The sequence below is a fragment of the Arabidopsis thaliana genome, assembly GCF_000001735.4.
Source record: "Arabidopsis thaliana chromosome 1 sequence".
Lineage (NCBI taxonomy): Eukaryota > Viridiplantae > Streptophyta > Magnoliopsida > Brassicales > Brassicaceae > Arabidopsis > Arabidopsis thaliana.
In genome coordinates, this window is record NC_003070.9 from 26487597 (window position 1) to 26507015 (window position 19419).

General features: G+C 41.1%; 4 protein-coding genes and 2 long non-coding RNA genes across 6 annotated transcripts; 3 read left to right on the top strand and 3 right to left on the bottom strand.

Moving 5' to 3' along the window:
- The first annotated feature begins 537 nt into the window (after positions 1-537).
- On the top strand, positions 538-737 carry AT1G09163. Its single transcript, NR_139573.1, has one exon. It is a non-coding gene; the product is annotated as an other RNA (long non-coding RNA).
- A 120-nt stretch (positions 738-857) lies between these two features.
- On the bottom strand, positions 858-14056 carry UPL2 (ubiquitin-protein ligase 2). Its single transcript, NM_105700.3, has 15 exons — positions 13653-14056; positions 13349-13444; positions 13054-13260; positions 5197-12909; positions 4803-5120; positions 4448-4649; positions 4120-4364; positions 3776-4026; positions 2510-3617; positions 2281-2427; positions 2089-2169; positions 1774-1999; positions 1535-1674; positions 1323-1429; positions 858-1251 (listed from the first exon to the last, which is right to left on the bottom strand). The coding sequence occupies exons 1-15, from the start codon at positions 13683-13685 to the stop codon at positions 1149-1151; spliced, it is 10977 nt and encodes a 3658-aa protein (NP_177189.1). The 5' UTR covers positions 13686-14056; the 3' UTR covers positions 858-1148.
- Positions 14057-15312: 1256 nt separating this feature from the next.
- On the top strand, positions 15313-17023 carry ENT1 (equilibrative nucleotide transporter 1). Its single transcript, NM_105701.2, has 2 exons — positions 15313-15942; positions 16031-17023. The coding sequence occupies exons 1-2, from the start codon at positions 15324-15326 to the stop codon at positions 16762-16764; spliced, it is 1353 nt and encodes a 450-aa protein (NP_564987.2). The 5' UTR covers positions 15313-15323; the 3' UTR covers positions 16765-17023.
- On the bottom strand, positions 15321-15662 carry AT1G70335 (uncharacterized protein; the record flags this gene model as incomplete). Its single annotated transcript, NM_001334444.1, has 1 exon — positions 15321-15662. A coding segment is annotated over one exon (342 nt), but the record flags the coding sequence as incomplete, so codon positions are not given.
- Positions 16365-19076, bottom strand: AT1G70340 (dicer-like protein (DUF936)). The gene is made up of 4 exons (NM_105702.4): positions 18064-19076; positions 17884-17978; positions 17678-17769; positions 16365-17586 (listed from the first exon to the last, which is right to left on the bottom strand). The coding sequence occupies exons 1-4, from the start codon at positions 18791-18793 to the stop codon at positions 16971-16973; spliced, it is 1533 nt and encodes a 510-aa protein (NP_177191.1). The 5' UTR covers positions 18794-19076; the 3' UTR covers positions 16365-16970.
- On the top strand, positions 18510-18808 carry AT1G09167. The gene has a single exon (NR_139574.1). It is a non-coding gene; the product is annotated as an other RNA (long non-coding RNA).
- Positions 19077-19419: the final 343 nt, after the last annotated feature.

Consider the following 19419-nt stretch of genomic DNA (forward strand, 5'->3'; position numbering starts at 1 on the left):
CGATCCAATGCATTGTTTCATTTTGATAAACGTCCCAATTAAATACTTTTATCGTTTAAATTTTAACTTTAATTTTTAGATTCTGTTATTGACCCCAAAAAAAAAAAAAAAAAACTGTTTAGTGTATACGTTTTTATTTTATCTTAGAAGACTACATGTATCAACAAAAGAGTATTGAATATTTCCAAAAGTTGATTGATTATTATTAATATGAGTGTGTTTTGCGATTCTTTAAACTCGTTATGAACAAGCGCTCTCACACTTGTAGATTTTGTGTGTCAAGTGTGTCAACTTGTGAAGCACCTATTTTCGATAGATGTTAATTCACGTTTTGGTTGATGGAGGAGAAATGTTTTCTTATCATTATTGCATTATAATTTGAATTCTGTTATTGCATATAGATGTTTTTTAAGAAAATTTGAAGGTGTGTTAACTTGTGAAGCATCATTTTTTTTTTTTGATAAGAGGCAAAAGAGTATTTATGTTAGCTAATGTTTATTTTACAAACTATCAAAGCTTATACCAGCAATACTTGTTGGCTGGAGACAAATGTGGAACGTCAAGGACAAGGCGAGTAAGCAATAATGGATGAAAATGATGATGAACGTGGAGGACAAAGATCAAGACCCTGTGTGGGATTTTCGGAGAGATGCCATGCACACACTCTGATTCTTCATTTGCTGAATAGGCAGGTGGTGAAGGTAATGGAGTTTGGAGTGGAGTCTCCCATGTTTATCCTCCTCGGAACACACTTGGTATGCTCAACAACCTCTTCTAGATGTTATGAGACTTGCTTCTGGAGACAGTTGAGATATTAAGACAATGGGCTTGCAAACTTGTGATAACAAACTGGCCTTCGTATGTTGGTTGAGGAATATGCCAATACGCGTGACAGAAAGGAAGTATTCAAAATAATGACCAGCAGTTATGTAATTTTCTCATCTTATAAAAATGGATAGCAAATATCAACTACTAATATTTGAGAGTTTGCAACTATTTTTAACAAAATCTAAGGAAATAGAGAGAAAGCCTAAAAAAAAAACAATGGACTAATATACTAACATAATATATGGACAGACAAAAATAGCCACTTGCGTTTTCTATTTCTTGCTCTTAATCAAAAGCTCTTCCTTCTTCTTAAGCTTTGTTCAAGCAAACCCAAAACCTTCATTGGCTTCGTGAATTGCAAGAAGCAGGCGTTCCTGAACTTGTTCCTTAGATTGATACTCAGGGAGGTCTAGTTGGTTAAAACTGCAACAGAACCAATGAAAATTACGACCACGTTTAACTGAAAAAAAAAAGACTTTGTAATAATGTCTAACCATGTATGAGCTGATGGCAGCCGCTCCGGAGATCCATATGCTTTGTGGATTTGTAATCTTTGAGGGCCAGAAATACCTTGCAGTGCCTTGAAGCCTTCCAAGGGAACCTGAAAACAGAAACACCGCTTGTAAAACAACCAGAAGAAAAACTAGTACATATCAGAAAATGAAGCTCAAGCGACTTGGACAGAAGCTGCAAATATTGGTTTTACCTTTGATGTTCCAGTGACAAATTGAAGAAATCTAGCCATATCTTCTTTGCTGAAAGCTTTGACAACCTCCCAGAACCAACGAATAACAGGGGACCCTACCGTGTAGCTGGTATACTCGGTATTTGCTTTTAGATCATCAACTAAAAAACAAAAGAAAACAGATAACAAGATTGTTATTATAACTTTAAATGAATAAGCAAATAGATGCAAAAATATTGAAAAATAGAATGCCAACTTACAATCAATCTCAGGCAACCCGCTGATTAGGAGCTCAAGCTCTTTATCATTGAAAATTGATACAAGCTCACGAGGTATCAACTCATTTAAGCCTTCTAGGAAAGCGTTGATTTGAGGGCGTATAGCACTGGTAAGTATGTGGTCGGCCACAAGGTCAACATATTCATGTTTTGTTTCTTCTGTTACCCGTATGTTTCGTCCTCCAGGTTTAAGTTCATAGTCCGTCACCTTTTCATCAAAGATAAAATGATCAATTCAATATACTAGGCAATTTGGGATAAAGCACAACAAAAGAAAGAACATCAATCACCACACACCTCAGTCTTCTCGTAAAGAATGTGTTTTTCCTCATCTGCGTCCATACTAAATGTGAGGTCGAGTATGTCGCTCACATCATTCTGAATAAACAGAAAAGGGGACAAATATATAAGGCTCAAACAGCACAGGACCTGACTTCTATTTTTGAGCTATGTAATAGATAAAGGTAAATAAAGGCTAGGTCCTCAAACCTCTAATAGCCACTTCAAATTCTTGTAGTAATCAGGATCCACCGCCTCAATGTCATGATAAGTCACCTTCACACCAAGTATGTGTTTATAGAAAGAACGGGTGAAATAGACATCCAAAAGCTGCCCATCAAACAACGCCTTTGCCACCTGCAGTGACATCACAAACACATCAGAGAGAGCAAAAAACGATCAATCAGATCATTGCATTGACAAGGTCCTGATATATTACCATGCGACCAACAAATTTGAAGTATGATAGATGCTCAGTTTGGTAAACAGAATTGGGATTCGGTTGGAAGGTGGCATCATTTCCAACGGTAGTGAAGAGCAACGCTCCTTTGTCAAATATAACTCTTGACAATAACTGATACCATTCTCGGGTCAGGCCACCAGCATCAATACCTTCCTCACCTTGAAACTGCACATTCAGACGTCCCTTCAGATCCTGTGGGGAGCGCATACGTAACTGGTTGTATGAATCTTCCAACACATAAGCTCGGCGGACACTAATACGTAATGGCCCAGAAATATGTTGATCATGTTGGTGCCTTATTCTTGACCTGAAGTACGCTTTCTTGTTGTCAAAATCAATCAGCCTTGGTGCCTTGAGCATCATTGAAAAAGACTTCTCCAGCAAACTTGGATTTTGCCTAACAAATGAATTTAAAAGCCGCCTGTGCTTCTCCACAAACTTTGAAAATGTAACAGAACCATCAATTTTCTTCTGAGAATCTACAATGGTTTTCGATGAAGAACCATGAGTAGACGACTCCTTTACTTCTCCCGCTGTCACAGTTGCATCCTGCTGTAACATTGACGGAGTTTGAATCTTCTCACAGAGAACAAAGAAAGCCTCAATAAGAGGCAGGAGACTCTGAGTTCCTGGAGAGAGAGATGACGTAGGAGAGATCCCTAGAACATGATCTCCAGGATTGACATTTGATGTAGCTGCAGTATGATCGAGCTGCAACTCAGTCATGCTGATACACTGGCCAAGTTCCTGCCACAAGGGCTCTAATGCCACCTTTAGTCCCTGCATAATGTTTTGTTCCTCCTGATCTGTTTCTTTGTCGGTTCCCACATTGCTATCATCAATAGTGGAAGTTAGGGAGCTAAGCACTTGCAGAACACGGAGAATTGAAGCACCTGCCATGGAACATGTATTCTGACTCATCTTCTGTGTAGTGCTTAGTGTTGCCAGCACACGGACAGTTGAGGAACTCAAACCACTCGCCAACTCTGAGAGTTCTTTTGTAAAAAACTTGCGATGAGTAACATCTACGGCAGCCAACTTTTTCAGTACCTCTCCCGCTAACGAGTAAATTTTATCCGATAACCTATTACGGTAATAAAACATGTGAGTTCGTCTTAAGCAATTCAAGGAAATAATTGAGACCAAGGAAAAGAAAAGATCTATGTTGTGTAGACTACTACATATAAAAAGAAAGTCTTAGGAACGCAAAGAAAGAAAGAAAGAAAGAAAGGTGTCCCTCACCCTTCATATCCAAGAAGCATGCAAAGATTGCAGAGGTCCGACTGTGGTAACTGCAAGAATATGTTATATAATTCAGCACAATTCTTTCTTCTTGCAACAGATAGCTCAGATTCAGCATCTTTTTGTGTTTCACTTGAAGCTTCTTCACCGACAGGTTTGTTTTCTAGTTTCTCAGGCACTCCTGATGACGGAGACCAACCCTCAATTCGGGACGCTGCTGTGTAGACAACTACTTGCAGCAAGCCCATGACCTAAAACAATACAGATAAGATAACAACCAAAGCAACATTCAGGACGTTGCCGTGAGAAAATTTCTATTATTCTGAAAATCAAGCTAAACATACCAGCGCTAGATGAGATGTACTCTGCAAAAGCTGAGGCCGATTAAGCAGTTTAAGGAAGACAACCAGAGGTATCTCCAGATCCCGGGAATCTGTCTCATGAGTAACTTTCTCTTTACCTTTTCGGCTTGACAACTGGGATAGAAGTGACGAATCAAAATAAAACAACATGTCAGCAACAGCCGAATGATTTGTAGCCAAGTACGTCAAAACCTCAAGCACCCGACGGAACACTAAAGGAGGAAGACCTGTGTTAAGAGCAAAGAAAGTCAGTCAGTGCTCTGGACGCTTGCGAGAATAGCAAACAAAGACTTTCGGTAGTTATTACTACCATTCAACAGCTGGGATCGACCATAAACAACATTTAATTGACAGCCATAGAGTCTTTGCGGATTAGTTAAAGCCAACTCGCTCGGTAATGTTTCCATCTCTGGCCTAATCATATCCAGTAAAAGTTGAACCAGATTTGCTCTTGTAAAACTGTGAGCACATAGATTTAAAAGAAGCCTCTGCAGAAGGCCTTTTCCCAACGGCTGGTACATTAAAATAACATCATTGTTAGAACCAACAGAAGTATAAGAAAGTACTTATGATACTTCAATTAGAAAAGTCAATAGATAAGAACAAAAATCATTGATTTGTTTAGTTGCTAGAAGGGGGTAGCGTAAAAACAGAATTACTCTAACCTGTGCTAGTCGTAATAGCCTGATTAGTGATTTCAAGGCATCAGCATTCACAAGAGGGTCTCCTTCAATCTCTTTTACTTTCAAGCCATCTGCAGAAGACGAAACATCCCTCTGACCAATAGTGACTCCAACACCCCTCTCCATCCCTGTCAGCCTATAACCCAAACCATTCCTCCGATTATTTAGCCTGTGGCTACTTCCAAAAACTCTACTACGAGCTTGATAGTGCCTCATTGCTCGGTCTCTGAGCATCTGCGCTTCCGCAAGTAAAGGTGGAGGCAAAGCTGCCAAAACTGCTTCTGAAGAAGTTAAGAGAACCTGGAAACAGCATATTTCAGATTGTTATAAACATTTCAAAATTCAAATTACCTAATTCAAATAAAGAGATACAAACCTCTTCTCGTAAATCAGCAGGTAGAGTAGCAATAATCGAAGCATTATCCATGTCAACTGGCTGTCCTTGTGACTGCTGTAACATCCTTTGTGCTCTTTGTTGAGCAAGAACCTCTCTTTGGATCTCTGGGGGAAGCGCAGCCAAAAATTCAGGATCTATGTCGTCTACTGAAGGTGGTTCATAAGTTGGAGGCTGGACGGACTGAGCTTGCTGAGAAGCAAGGACTTCTGCCCGCAAATCTTCAGGGAGCGCTTCCAAAAATGTAGGATCGATGGCATTCACTTCAGGTGCCCTACCATCCAAGCTACCTTCATCAACTTGTTCATCATTCCTCACATCTTGTGTAGCTTCCATGGATGAGAGCTCATTGTTGTCACCGTCCAAAGGTGAAGGTTGTACACTTTGATTTCCCTCTGCACCATCACTACTCATATCTACATCAACACTTGGTTGAAAATTAGAATCAGGATCATCTACTGGAGGAGGGATAGCGGTAACAGACACATTTTGAATACCGGAAGTATCAGATTGACCCTGAGCACTGGAGATAAGATGCACTGCTTCACGGTCTACTTGCTCAATAGGTGCTCCACCCCCTTCCCCAACTTCCATTCTATCAATCTCATTCGGTGTACTGTTCAAAGGAAGAGGGTGCATAACTTCATTGTTATTTAACAGTTCATGTTCTTCACTTTGTTCACCACCTTCGTTACCATCACCCAAAACAGTTTCGCTTCCAACAGATGGAGGAACATCCGGCTGCTGCTGCTCTTGGACTTCTGTGGTATTAGTCTCCCTTTCAACAACAGTATCTACTGGAGCAGAAGCACGCAAGTTGGTAATAAAATGTTCTTCTATCAACTGGGCAATTGAAGCAGATAGGCTACTAGGCTGAGGGTGACCTACATCAGTCCACCGACTATCACCAACCCCTCTTCTTGATGAATCCATACCCACAACAGAATAATCAGTCAAAGGAGGAGGTGCCCCACCACCTCCTAAACGATCACTAAAAGGATCAACTGGTACTTGATCAAATGGTAGAACCGGTGAATCAAACATGTAAAATTGTGCTACGTCGTAGCTGCCAGCTTCTGAATGCCTGGATATACTGCCAGCACTTGCTGAAACTGACGCTGTATTGCCAGTTTGTGAAGGCCTGGAGAAGAGCGGATGCTGAAAACCATGTACTTCTGAGCCAGATCGATCAAAAGAAGATCTGCCTGTTTGACGTCTACGCTCGAAGCCCAAGGATCTCCGCAGAGCAAACAGATCGTCTACATTCACACCTTCAAACGGCTCAGCAGTAATATCGTCAATAAAACCATTTCCACCACCAGATCGCCCAACAATCTGGAAGTGATCCAGCCCATCAAGAGCTTCCCTCCACCGCACTTCTATTACACGAGTCTCGTGGAAATCATCCTCATCTTCATCCACCATGTCATCATTATATTCATCCTCATCATCCTCATCTTCATCAACCATGTCATCATTATATTCATCCTCATCTTCCTCATCTTCATCAACCATGTCATCATTATATTCATCTCCAAGGCCAGTATCTTCAGGGTCTTCAACATCAGTTCCAGCAATAGACATAACACCAGCTCCATCTTCCACTGAATCTGCATCTTCATCATCTCCTTCATCATCCTCTCCTTCATCGTCCATGTCATCATCTACATCATCGTCAGCCCTATCTTCAACATGAAAACTCATTTCGATTTGATCACCTTCAATCTCTTCTCGAAAGAAATCCATCTGAATAGGTTCAGGCAGTATTGTCTCATCGCCCTCTATCCTCATCTCCTGAAGCATAGCCTGGGTTAGACTAGAACCCCTTTCACCTTCACTCTGAGAGGAAACTTGAGGCTGCTCCTGTCCATTATCTACTGCATCTGTTACTTGCTGTAGACTGCTATTATTTTGATTCAGCTCATCAACTTCAGTTGAAGTTGAAGTTCCATGACTATCATGTCTCTCATCAGAATCTGTATTTTTTTGCTCATTTGGTACTTCTGATTTTAGCTGCTCAGCGGCATTTGCAGCCCTCGTCAGTGTCTCGAGAGACTTGAGAATAAGAGTGACAAGCTTTGGGGCATCAGGGTGGTCAAGATCAATCACGTTAAGGATGCTGGTCAGACACTGGATAGTTCCCCCGTCTATCATGCTCTTTGCAACGTCAGGTGAACAGCCACAACCAGGGAAATTGCTTGAAGATGAATTCTTTGTCAAGATCGAATAAACCAGGTTAGCAAAAGCAAGAACTCTTTTATCAGGTAATAGAACACTTTGACTCGAACTCCTTCCCAAGGAAGCAAATACGGATAGAACCCTCGTAAGCTCATTGATTATTCTTTTACGCCCTTCATTGGAACGACTGCACAAAACAACCAGAAACCAGGACGCCTTTTCAGACAGTTTCTCCTTCCATTCTTCAGGTCCAACAAACTTTTCGAGAGATATAGGAAGCAATCGATGAATGACATGGTAAATTAACCCTCCATTTCCAGGTGAATCATCAGGTAGATTGGACCCTCGAAGTTGAGATATTTCTGTATCCCGTCTCAGTATGACACTGGTACCATGTAGGTACATGAGAACAATATCACTCAACAACTTCAAAATAAAAGTTACCCTGGCCAATTCTTCAGATTTTTCAGACCCAAGTTCTGCTTTCTCCGGCTCACCAACTTTTGATTTACCCTTCACTTTAGTAGTTGGCTCATCAACATCCATCGAAATTAAATTGGCTGCTTCACCTTCCTGCCTCTTCAACCCAGGAAAACTCAAGACAATGTCAATAAGCTGATCAATAACTTGGATGAAGTTAGTGGGGACTCTTCTGTGGCTTTTTGAACATTTTCCTGACCCATCATGAAGCTTATTTTCAGATATTCCAAGGGGTTCATTTAAAGAAAACCCGTGTTCACTGCCAGAAACTTTCGGCTTTTCTTTTTCCTTTGTCAGTATCACAAAGTCCGTACCTCCTGATGACTCCAACTGACAAGTTGAAGCCACAGCTTTCATAAAAACAACCGGATCTCTTGAAATTACAGGTGCCATTGTCGTCAGGAATGTCCGAGGTAATACTCTACCTATATGTCTCTTCCCACTCAAGGTCTGACGTATTTCTGTTTCCATAGCAATTTGGAGAGTCTGAGGATCTTCAACAAGATGCCGTACAATAACAGATGCAACAGTATCATACCCAGGGAAAAAACATTTTTTCGGAAGATTAAAAAGTGAAGATAAGCCTCCATTTTCCAGAAACTGGATAGCTAAAGCATGTGATTTCGTTAGACGGGCACATAGCTGAAGCACAGCCTGCATGATCATAGCTGGAACACGCTGCTTTATGAGGCCACAGGCGATTAGTAAAACTTTAGAACTCTCTTCCATGGTCAGATAGCCTGTAGATTTCCCAAACATCGATTCCAAAGCCTGGTTTGACTCCCCTTTAGCAACATCTGAAGATAACGCGTCCTTTAAAGCTGCTGTTGAGTCTTGCGGAGAATCACTCAGCACTAAAGATCCACCTTGATTTCCTTCCACATATTCAGACGAGAGTCTTGTCTGTGCCTGCAGCATCATGCTCAATACAAGAAGCAAAGCACTAATGCATTTTGGAGCCAGAATGTCAGTTTCAGATTCACTCTTAAGGTTGAAATCCGTCAAGATACCAATTGCTACGGCCACAATACCATCCTGTGCAGCAATTTCTCGTGTGTTATCATCTTCTGAGAGTACTAATGCTAAAATGTGTGGTATCATAGTCAAAGCACCAGTATCCTTGGAGAAATCAAGTTGTACAAGCTTCAGTTGCTGAATAAGATAAAACACGATTTTTGGCCGATCTTCCCCTTTGTTTCGGTTACATAGTGTCACAAACAAATCCACTAACGGGAAAGCAATAGAATCATCACTCTGAAATAACTTCACTGATGCAGCAATGACTTCATCAACAGGAGGTTCTTTTGGTTCTGCTTCTTCCTGCGGAACATCTACAGGCTTTTCTGTATCCTCAAGTTTTGGAGTTTCAGATGAATTTCCAAGAGATAGTGCAAGTGCTTGAGCCAATTCGTCATCTTCCTGCACAGGATCCTCAGGATTGGTAAACAACCAGTCCATAGCCATCTCAACACTGTTCGTTCCCACTCTTCGTAATGCGTCTTCAGCCCTTGACCTTGAAAATCCCATTTCAACAATCATACCAACAATGGCTTCGTCAGGCTGTAGAGGCAAGGCTCTTTGGTTTGTACCCTGAGTAGCACCACTTCGATTTTCCCTAGTATCCACAACACCAGAGTAAATATGTGTAACAAGGGAGGTAACTGAAGCAACAAAATTAGGATTGCAATCTGGAAACATAGGGTGGTTCCATATAGGTAGTATGACTTCCAGAACCTGAGACTGCAGATTTCGCACAAAAGTCTCAGGTTCCCTTGGTACAGGAAAAAGTCCAATCGACAAATCAACTGAAGCTGGCTGTACAAGAAGCTGCGTTTGAGAGGTTGGAGATAAAAGATACGTAGAGTTAACAAAATAGTCCAGTGCTCGGCAATAGTTTTGAAGAGTATCTACCAGCCACTTACTGTGAGACCATAAATTTCTCTCACCTGACTTCTCATTCTCAGTACTAGATGCACGAATAGAAAACGGCACTTTCCAAAGCAACTGGCTTGTAGCTTCAAAGGTGGTGAGAAGTTCCTTAAATGTTCCATGGACATAAAAACTATTCACCATAGCTGTAAAACAGACCCTCCTTCGAGTATCAAATGTCAGGAAAGTTATGTCATCTACCACTTTTCCAAGGTACCGGCACTTCAGTGACAGAGATGTATCAGGCCCAGCAGCAGCACCGTACCCCTGGAAGTTAAGAGCTTCAAGAAATACTTTAGCTAGGGCAGTACCAAGAGTCTTAGATGCTGAACTCAATGATGGCCCATCAATCCTGCGACGATTAGCAGAGGTAAATCCTTTCACAAGGGATGTGAAAAAAAAACGTAGTGTACAATTCAGCTTGTTTAAAATTTCAGCAATAAGAACTTCGGTGCTTTTCTTTTTCAGCTCATGGGAAGATGAGGTTACTGGCAGATCCGCTGGAATTTCAGAATCAAAATTAAAAGACTCCAGGTGCCGACGAGTTCTCCCACCCCTCATTCGGGCTATTGCGTGGCGGGTATGACCATGAACACCTCTGCCAGAACGCACAACAGACAGAAATTCGCGATGCCCACCCCAAATAGACTGAGAGCTACTGCTTCTAATGGATACAGGGTTTGTGTATCTAACTGCTAAAGCATTGCTTGAATCCTCATCACTCTCTCTTTCAGCAGTACTGGATGATGCTGAAACTGAATTATCAGATGCTCGATCAACACTCTTTTTTTCATCTTCCTTAGTATCATTACACAAGGCCATCTGCCAAATCGTTTGCTTGTATGTTATACCAAGTTCTTTCAGTACATCAGCATTAGCAGCACTCAATTCTGAGATAACTGAAGCTGATCCTTTCAACAAAAAGTTGGAGAGGGACAACATGCCTTCTAGGCAAGAAAGAGATCTCAAAATCTTTGTCTGGACCGCAGACTCTAATTTAAGAAGCTGAGTACCTTCAATGGAAACCAAAAGGTTGTTTGTCTTCTTCAGATGTTCTCTTAAGTAGGAGCACAATATTCGGGCAAGACCAGCTGAATGCTGAGGGGAGAAGTTCTTAAAAGCGACAGAAAAACTTTGACCAAGAGAGGTTGATAGAGGCATAAGAGGTAAAGAGAATAGCTGCAAAACAGTATCAATTCCTTTCTTCTCAACAAACAGGGAACATACTTCCGCATTCTGAAGAACTGTTTCAAAGAGACGAGCAACATTACACACACAATCTGGCAGAAATAGCTCAATGTTTGCTGGAGAAGTGTCAGAAGATGGTTCCGCCTCATCCGAAACTGCCAAGCTCTTCTCATCAACGTCAATTTCCATAGGAACAGGAGCAGCATCAGTAGGCACATCCGCTGACTTAGAGGTGGTGGCCTCCATCCCAGATCCAATAATCAAGATGGAATTAAGGATTTCAATGAACATATCAACTCCATAAGTGCGCAACGAAGATTGATGTCTCAAGAGTTCATCAAGCCCACTTGACAGAGAACCAGGTGTATCACTAGTAAGAGCCTTCAGATAAGAGGGAGAACTAAATATTTTCACAAAACACCTCAAGGCATTTCGGTCCTTCACAGCTTGAAGACCGCTATTGTTGAGACACAGAGCATCCAGACACTGCGGAATGCATGTTATAGCTTCTGCAGAGCATATGACCTCATCAGATATAGCATCAAGAAAGGCAGAAGTTAAACCAGCTGAATCTAAAGCATTGAAACAAGTGGGATCTTTATGAATGAGATCACTCATGACAGTGGCAGCAAGCGAGAATACTCCACCCCCAAAATCTTTTGCCCTCCGGAAGATAATGCATAAGCATTCAGGCAACAAGCTCTCCTCGGAACCGTAGAGGTTAGTGTTACCAGGAGCATAAGTTCCAAGGGATATTGCACGTAACAACGCTTTTAACAACAATCTCCTGTGATACGAAATTAATGCTTCAGAATAGGGAAGTTGTTCAGTATCGTCTTCAGGCCCATTACTACCAGAACAGCAAACAATTTCTTTCACATCGTCTTCAGTTCGAGAGACTTCCTGTTTTAACCGAAAGATAGTATCATCTAAGCCACCCAAATCTCTGAACAAAGCAGCAGCTGGATTGCTGTAATCCATGAAGACTTCTAATATATGCACAGCAGTACTGACCAAATGCAAGTGCTGGGGATCTGTATCTTTGATGAGAGGCACTAGGGTCGGAATAAGACCAGCTTCTCGCATGGCTGAACATCCAGACGATGATGAAACCAGGACTGTAACAAGGGATAACAAGGCTTCTGCAAAAGCAAGAGACCACTTGGAAGTATTACAAATAACAGAATCAATTGCTTTCTGCATTAAGCCAGATAGCAAACCACGATGCCCGCCGGAGGTGACTGCAGTTAAAACAGTCGGCTGCCGAGTTCGATCCTGCGATAGTGCAACCAAGGATTGCAAGCATAGTATCCTTATTTTCGCTGGCACAGTATCCTCATAGCTTACCAGCGTAACTAACTCATTTACAAATTCCGGTTCGCCATTAAAGAAAGAAACAACATTCTCAGTGTCACCACTTGCTTGAACCAAAACAATGAAAGCATATAAGCGAATGCATGTATACTGTTGCCGGGTTGCCAAAGACGAGAACGCCCTTGCAAATCTCAATCTGGTCAGCAACGCAAATCTTAAACTGGGAGGAACATTGTGATCAATGACTAATTTGTTCAGGAGTTCCAGGTCAGACTCTGACCGCATGCTGACATCAGGTACATGAATAACTTGTAAACCGCCAGGAAGCTCACTTGGTGATTCATCAGAAGCATAAAACTCAAAAAGAAGAGTACACCCTAGCTGGAGAAAAAGCTGATCACAACTGTGTTCTGTGGCACATGACGTCAAGCCAAGGCCTTCCTCTTTTCCCCCCCAGCCTTGTGCAAGGGAAAATAGTTTTAGATTCAGAGAAGCATCTCTTATGGAGTATTTTCCAGTTGGCCTTTTCAAAAAGGCAGCTAACGTCTGCAGACAGGCTTCAACAACATCTGCATCAGTAGATGCAAGTAGGAGAGAAAGATGCTGCTGCAGTTATGAAGAAAAAAGTGTGAGAATTATGCAGGTAGACATCTCAGTATATCAAGCAACATATCTAGCCGAACAACCAGAAATCAACAAAGAATAAGAGCTGATAAACATGAATAAAGACTTGAGGGCACAGATTTTTACCTCATAAGAAGTGTAAAACTGTTTGTTAGTGCAGTTCTCCAAAACAAGTCTGATAACTCTGAGAACTTGAAGAACAGCATCCTTTGGGAAAGGTGGATCAGATTCATCAAATTCTTCCTCAATACGCAGATCCTTCCTTACTTTTACGTGCTTCTCAAAAAAAGTGTCAAAATGATAGAAGAGGTCCACCCAATGATGGAAGTCACCCTAAATAAAAGAAAAAAACCCGACATTCATCAAAACGAGAATATGACAGTATAAAAGATTCACAAACAAGGAGCCGAAACACACGAACCTTGTCGAATTCCCAGCGAAAGCTTGCAAGGGGTTCTTGTATTAGCTCAAGTGGAACAGAAGTAACACTATTGATGAACAAACTGATTTTGGTAGGCTGGTACAAGTATGAATATAACAAGGGTTAACACAGCCAGTAAAAGATACAAAAGCCTCACAAGGTTTGGCTTAAGAACTCAAACCCCATTATACCAATCAAAGATCATCTCAACAACCATAAACGGAAACTAAAAGAGCCATGTTCTCTAAATTCCAAAGACAAACAGTTGATTAAGGTTTTAATTACTTGGTTTAGGAACACTCACCACTTCCGAAGCTCTTCTCCTTCGAAGCTTCATGATTTAGAAACAATCCAGTTAGGAGCTCCAAAACTAGAAGGATTAAGCACTGATTTTAAATCCTCAACACGATAGAGAATTGATCATTACACCGATTGAGAGAACTAGTAATCACTTGTGGAATCGAATCAAAAATATCGACGAGGGTGATCTGGTCCAATACTTTGGATTGATGGAGATCGGTGAGGCAGACGAACGAGAAGAAGAAGAAGAAGAAGAGAGAAGAAAGAAAAGGAGAAAGAGCGAAGGATTTGACTATCTTGGAGATAATCGCAAGTTTGGAAGCGATCCGAAGAAACTAGGGTTTTGAAGATCGCATATTAGAGAGAAGGGATTTGATAGGGAGAGAGAAAGACGGTGTGAGAGAGAGAGATTTCTAAGACGGTCCGATAAATTTTGTTCCAATGTCGGTTTAATAAAATTTTGTTCAATTGGTCGGTTTAATTAAAAAAACCATCTTTTTTACTCGATAGAACTTCATTAATAAGAGTAAACATAGTCATACATTAGTTATTCCATAGTCTCAGTTTTCACTCTTCTCTCTTCATACTTTTAAGAGAAAAAGTCTTCTTTACTCTGCCATCCGGAATTTTCTAGCAAAGCCGTTCGATTGATTTCAATTGGCTTTAGCCCGACATCTATCATTTTCTCATTCGGTGGTTGGTCGATTTGTTTTCCGACTTCTTTAGTAGAGATCAAAATCGATCATTACTAAATCATTTGGGTGAGTTTGGATTATTGTTTGGTAACCTTATCATATCAGACTTTTCAGTATTGCCATTAAAACTCATTAGTATGTAATCTCCAAATCATCATCAAGATATGTGGCTCCATAATATAGAAAACCATTGATGCTCTCCTGGAACTCTTCTACAAAGGACGATGTTTGTAATTGGTTTTAACCGTTGTCCATGATTTTCAGCTGATCTGATCTCAATGTTAAAACCCGACATTCATCAGAAGATTCACCAGACGGTATACACACAACTTTGTGTTTACTCTCGATTGGATCATATCCTAGAAAGACTATAACATTATACACGGAATCCTATATGGATTTGGTTAAGGTTAAGAGCTGTCTCGTGCTAAAGTTCCAAATTACGGGTTTTGTTTCTTTTCGAAAGCAGATTAAGCCGTTGACTAACTCGGTACTCGAAAAGATGCAATTTGTGGGGTATTTCATGTGGTAACTATCCACATGATGGGAATAAGACTGAGGCTTGTTCGAACTCTTGTTGTACTGCGGAAGCCGGAAAACAAACACTTTATGATATCTGTTTCTACCAGAACATACATATCTGTTTTGGATGACACAAGCGTCATTAACTCGTTATGATAATGCAATGCAACTTGATAATGGTGATGCACACTATAACACTTTTTTTTTTTTTGGACAAAAGCACAGTAGGACACTACAACTAATAATATCTACTATTTTATGAGATTCGCATCTACAACAGATATAAATTATTTATCAAATACACGTTTTAGGGCCATTGCCAAAAATCAAAAACTAGTAAAATAAAATACTCCAACTAATGCGTCTACGCTACTGCATCCCCAACCAAATTATTTGCTCGGCCAGCAAAACGACACCGTTTATGTAATTCCACACACATACAAAACCGCACCGTTTTAATGACTCCCATTAGTCAACGAATTTCCCAAAAATCCCCAAAACTGAGAGAAACTAAACAAATTCAAATGACCACCACCGATAAATCCGCCGGAATCGTAACTGACTCGGAAGCCGGACCGGAGACTTCTCTTCTCCTCAATCCTCACGAAGGATCTACCAAAAAAGCTCCTTCTGATTCCTACCACTTCGCTTACATCATCTACTTCACCCTCGGCGTTGGCTTTCTTCTTCCATGGAACGCATTCATCACCGCCGTCGATTACTTCTCTTACCTCTATCCTTCCACGGCCGTCGATCGGATCTTCGCCGTTATCTACATGCTCGTTGCTCTTGTTTGTCTATTCGTTATCGTTGTCTTCTATGCACATAAGAGCCTCGCTAGCTTTAGAATCAATCTCGGTCTTTTACTCTTCGTAATCGCCTTGCTTGTGGTTCCTGTTTTGGATCTGGTTTATGTTAAAGGACAGGTCGGATTATACGCCGGATTCGATGTTACTTCCGCCGCCGTTGCCTTATCCGGTCTAGGTGATGCACTTATGCAAGGAGGTCTTATCGGTGTTGCCGGTGAAATGCCGGAGAGGTATATGCAAGCTGTTGTCGCCGGAACTGCTGGCTCCGGTAAATGTTTCATCTTCCTCAATAATGGAGAATGATTTGGTTGCTGTGGTTAGATTAATTTAGGTTTTTGGGAATTTTGGATGTGTAGGTGTTCTTGTGTCACTATTGAGAATTTTGACTAAAGCTGTGTATCCTCAAGATCCTGATGGTTTGAGAAAAAGTGCGAATCTATACTTTGCTGTGGGGATTGTTGTTATGGTGATTTGTGCTGTGTTCTACAACGTAGCGCATAAGCTTCCGGTGATCAAGTTCCATGAGGAGCGTAAGAATGAAGAACTAATCAGAGAGAAGAGCGAAGAGAAAGGTTCTTTAACCGGTTTAGCGTGGAGGACAACACTCTGGGATATCGTGACGAAAGTTAAATCTCATGGTTTCGGGATTGTTCTCTTATACATGGTGACATTGTCGATATTTCCTGGATACATTACTGAGGATGTTCATTCAGAGCTTCTTACAGATTGGTACCCTATTCTGCTTATTGCAGCGTACAATGTGTTTGACTTGGTTGGTAAGTGTCTGACTGCTGTATTCATGCTGGAGGATGAGAAAATCGCTGTTGGTGGTTCCATTGCTAGGCTCTTGTTTTACCCTCTCTTCTGGGGTTGCTTGCACGGTCCGATGTTTCTCAGGACTGAGATTCCTGTAACTATACTGACATGCTTATTGGGACTTACCAACGGGTACTTGACAAGCGTCTTGATGATTCTGGCTCCAAAATCGGTTCCACTGAGACACTCGGAGACTGCAGGAATCGTCACTGTGATGTTCTTGGTTGTTGGTTTGGCCTCTGGATCTGTCATTGCTTGGTTCTGGGTCATTTGATTCTACCAAAGCTTTGTTATCTGTATTTGTTGAATTCTTTAAGCTTCGACAAACTCAGCTTCATTAATCTGTGAATCATCCTGTGTGAATTGTTCGTTTTTCCTTCAGTAATATGTGAAAATTCTTCTTTCTACACCATGAACACAAAAGACTTATAAGCTGTAAAAGGCTACAACGTGTATTCAGTGTTTCTCATTGTAAGTGGTTCAAGGATTCTTCAGTTTAATTCTGAGCTTTCTAGTGATCTTTGATGCTTTTGGATGGACTCTGCGTCTCTTGTTGTTGTTGCTATCAGACTGTTCGACTTCAATCCAGTTTAAAACCCCGAGAATCAGAGATTGCGGAACCTTCTTAACGTCTGCATCATCAGGGCCTCTAGATTTCTTCATACCTTTCTCCAGAGCTATTTCGATGAACTCCATGAACCAGTTTGCAGCTTCATCCTCGATCTCCTTTGCTAACCTAATCGTGTTGCTTATACCGCCAGAAGCTGGGTTCTTGTTCTCATCATTTGATCTCACTGTCTTCCCTTCGCTCTGCTGCTTCAGGACAATCCGTCTCTTTGATCTCCTTTTCTCCTGATCAATAGAATTATAAGCGATTTCATGCAGGATCGAAGAAGACCCTTCTTCTGTTGGTTTCTGATTTTCGGTTCTTGCGTTTATGTTCTGTGACTTGTTCTCAGCATCTGGAGTAGCAGCTACTTCAATGGAAGTGAGTTCGCCAATGGTTTGTGCCATCTGCTGGTGAAACTCCATGAACTTCTCAAAGCACACCGCAGGGCAATCAGCTTTTGCTGATTTACTCAGATTGGTGAACGTCCTGTCCCAACAAAACCACATCAACACATTACATTCCAACTCAAATCCGACTAATAAAAAAGCGTAGGAAAGAAGAGTTTCGGGTTATATACTTGGTATGACGAACAACAATTTCCGTGATTGTAGCTTCTCGCAATGCCTGAAGGGCAACTTTCTGAGCTACCTCCCGAAGCTGAGTTGCTTCCTGTCACCAAAGTAACACAAAGAAGATTAAGGAACTATTTGAACTTTCAAGAAAGATATGATATTATTCCAAGCATCAAACTTCAATGAAGAACACAAATGGAGTTCAAATCACCTTGCTTAGTATGTTGAGCCTTCCTGATAAATTGGTATCTTTCTCGGGTTTTATCTTCTTCGAGGTAGACAAGGGAACAACATCTTCTTGAGCCTCTGAAATCAAGAAACAAGCATTGTCCTGAATAAATCATTGTAAACACACTAAATGATCAATAGAAATGTTAAAAGCAAAATATACCTAGAGAGGATTTGAAGGGACTAAAAAGAGAAGCATTGTTCTTTTTGGCCTGTCTGTCACAAACACTTCTACTTCTCGGAAACTTCGAAGCCGACGAAACAAAACAACTCTTCCTTAGCATCGCCGTCGCCGGACTCTCTCCTTCCAATTTCCCCAAAACCCCTCCACCAAAAGAGCATCTCACTCCACCTCTTCTGATCGGAGACGCTGCAAATCTAGCTGAAACAGACCTCTTCGCCGGCGTGGAATGGTCAAACTCCAACGCCATTGGTTTCACAACAAACGGAGACGAAGAAAAGTCGACGTTTTGTCCCCAAGATCCTCTTCTAGGCTTCGACCCAATCTCTTGATCAGTTCTTTCTTTCGGAACCACCAATGTCTCCGGCGTCCCAAGCAAGGGGTGCCGGCCAGGTATGGGTTTTGCCCCTTTAATGACAGGAACAGGGGATCCAGGTTCGAGCCGATCAACGTAGATAAACTGACCCAACTGCAACTTATTGCTGAGAACGACGTCGTCTTGATCCGAAGGGAGAGAGACGTAGATCGAGTGAGAGGAATCAGAGATTTTGATGAGAAACCCTTGTTTCGGCTCCAGAGACTTCTCGTCGAGATCAATGGGAACGATATCTGTGACCTGTAACATAGAGCTTCGGTGCTCTCTAGTTGGTTTAATTCCTGTTTTCATACCTTGGATTAGCTTTTGAAGAATTCCAGGTGCCAAAGCTGCCATTTTTGTTGAGCTTTTAAGATCAAGAACGATAGTTTCAGAAAATTCAATAACTGGGTAAGAATTAAGAAGGAGATGTTGATCTTAAGGATTTGCAGTTGCTAGGAGCCAACGGTAAGATTAAAAAAGCAAACTTTTTGAATCATGGCTTTGTTGCAACGGTCGAAATTGCTGGTAGATCTGTGTCGCAATTATTCTAATTTATATCCGTGATCATTTGGTTTAACACTTCACAAAAAGCAACGATGAGTCTTTTTAGTCAGTTCATGGATTTATAATTTATATGGCCAATTTGAAGAACCAATTTCTAATGGTTAAGTCTCTAGTATAGTGTATTTGGTGGTTGACACTTGACAGTGCATAGTTGGTGGAACCAATAAACATCGCATGATTCCGACTACAAAATTACAAGAAAGTCAGAACTGTTTCAATCACTTTTTCTTTACTATAAACAGTATCTTAATTGGTTTTGGTAAGGGAACTCAAACAATTTCAGCATAATGAGTAGTTTATTTGTAGGCCAGAAGTGCTAAAGTAACGAGATTACCAATTTAAGATGATAAATGTATAAACAAAAAGAACAAAGTAGGCCTTAGATGTTAGAAGAAAACAAGGGTCTGATTCAATTT

Coding starts and splice junctions, on each gene's coding strand:
- UPL2 (NM_105700.3), bottom strand. CDS start 13,685: ATGAAGCTTCGAAGGAGAAGAGCTTCGGAAGTG. Junction 2,170..2,280: donor ATTTGAAGTGGCTATTAGAG/GTTTGAGGACCT, acceptor CTGTTTATTCAG/AATGATGTGAGCGACATACT. Junction 1,675..1,773: donor CGGGTTGCCTGAGATTGATT/GTAAGTTGGCAT, acceptor TTTGTTTTTTAG/TTGATGATCTAAAAGCAAAT.
- ENT1 (NM_105701.2), top strand. CDS start 15,324: ATGACTCCCATTAGTCAACGAATTTCCCAAAAATCCCCAAAACTGAGA. Junction 15,943..16,030: donor CGCCGGAACTGCTGGCTCCG/GTAAATGTTTCA, acceptor TTGGATGTGTAG/GTGTTCTTGTGTCACTATTG.
- AT1G70340 (NM_105702.4), bottom strand. CDS start 18,793: ATGGCAGCTTTGGCACCTGGAATTCTTCAAAAGCTAATCCAAGGTATG. Junction 17,979..18,063: donor TCCCTTCAAATCCTCTCTAG/GTATATTTTGCT, acceptor TCTTGATTTCAG/AGGCTCAAGAAGATGTTGTT. Junction 17,770..17,883: donor GGCTCAACATACTAAGCAAG/GTGATTTGAACT, acceptor CTTTGGTGACAG/GAAGCAACTCAGCTTCGGGA.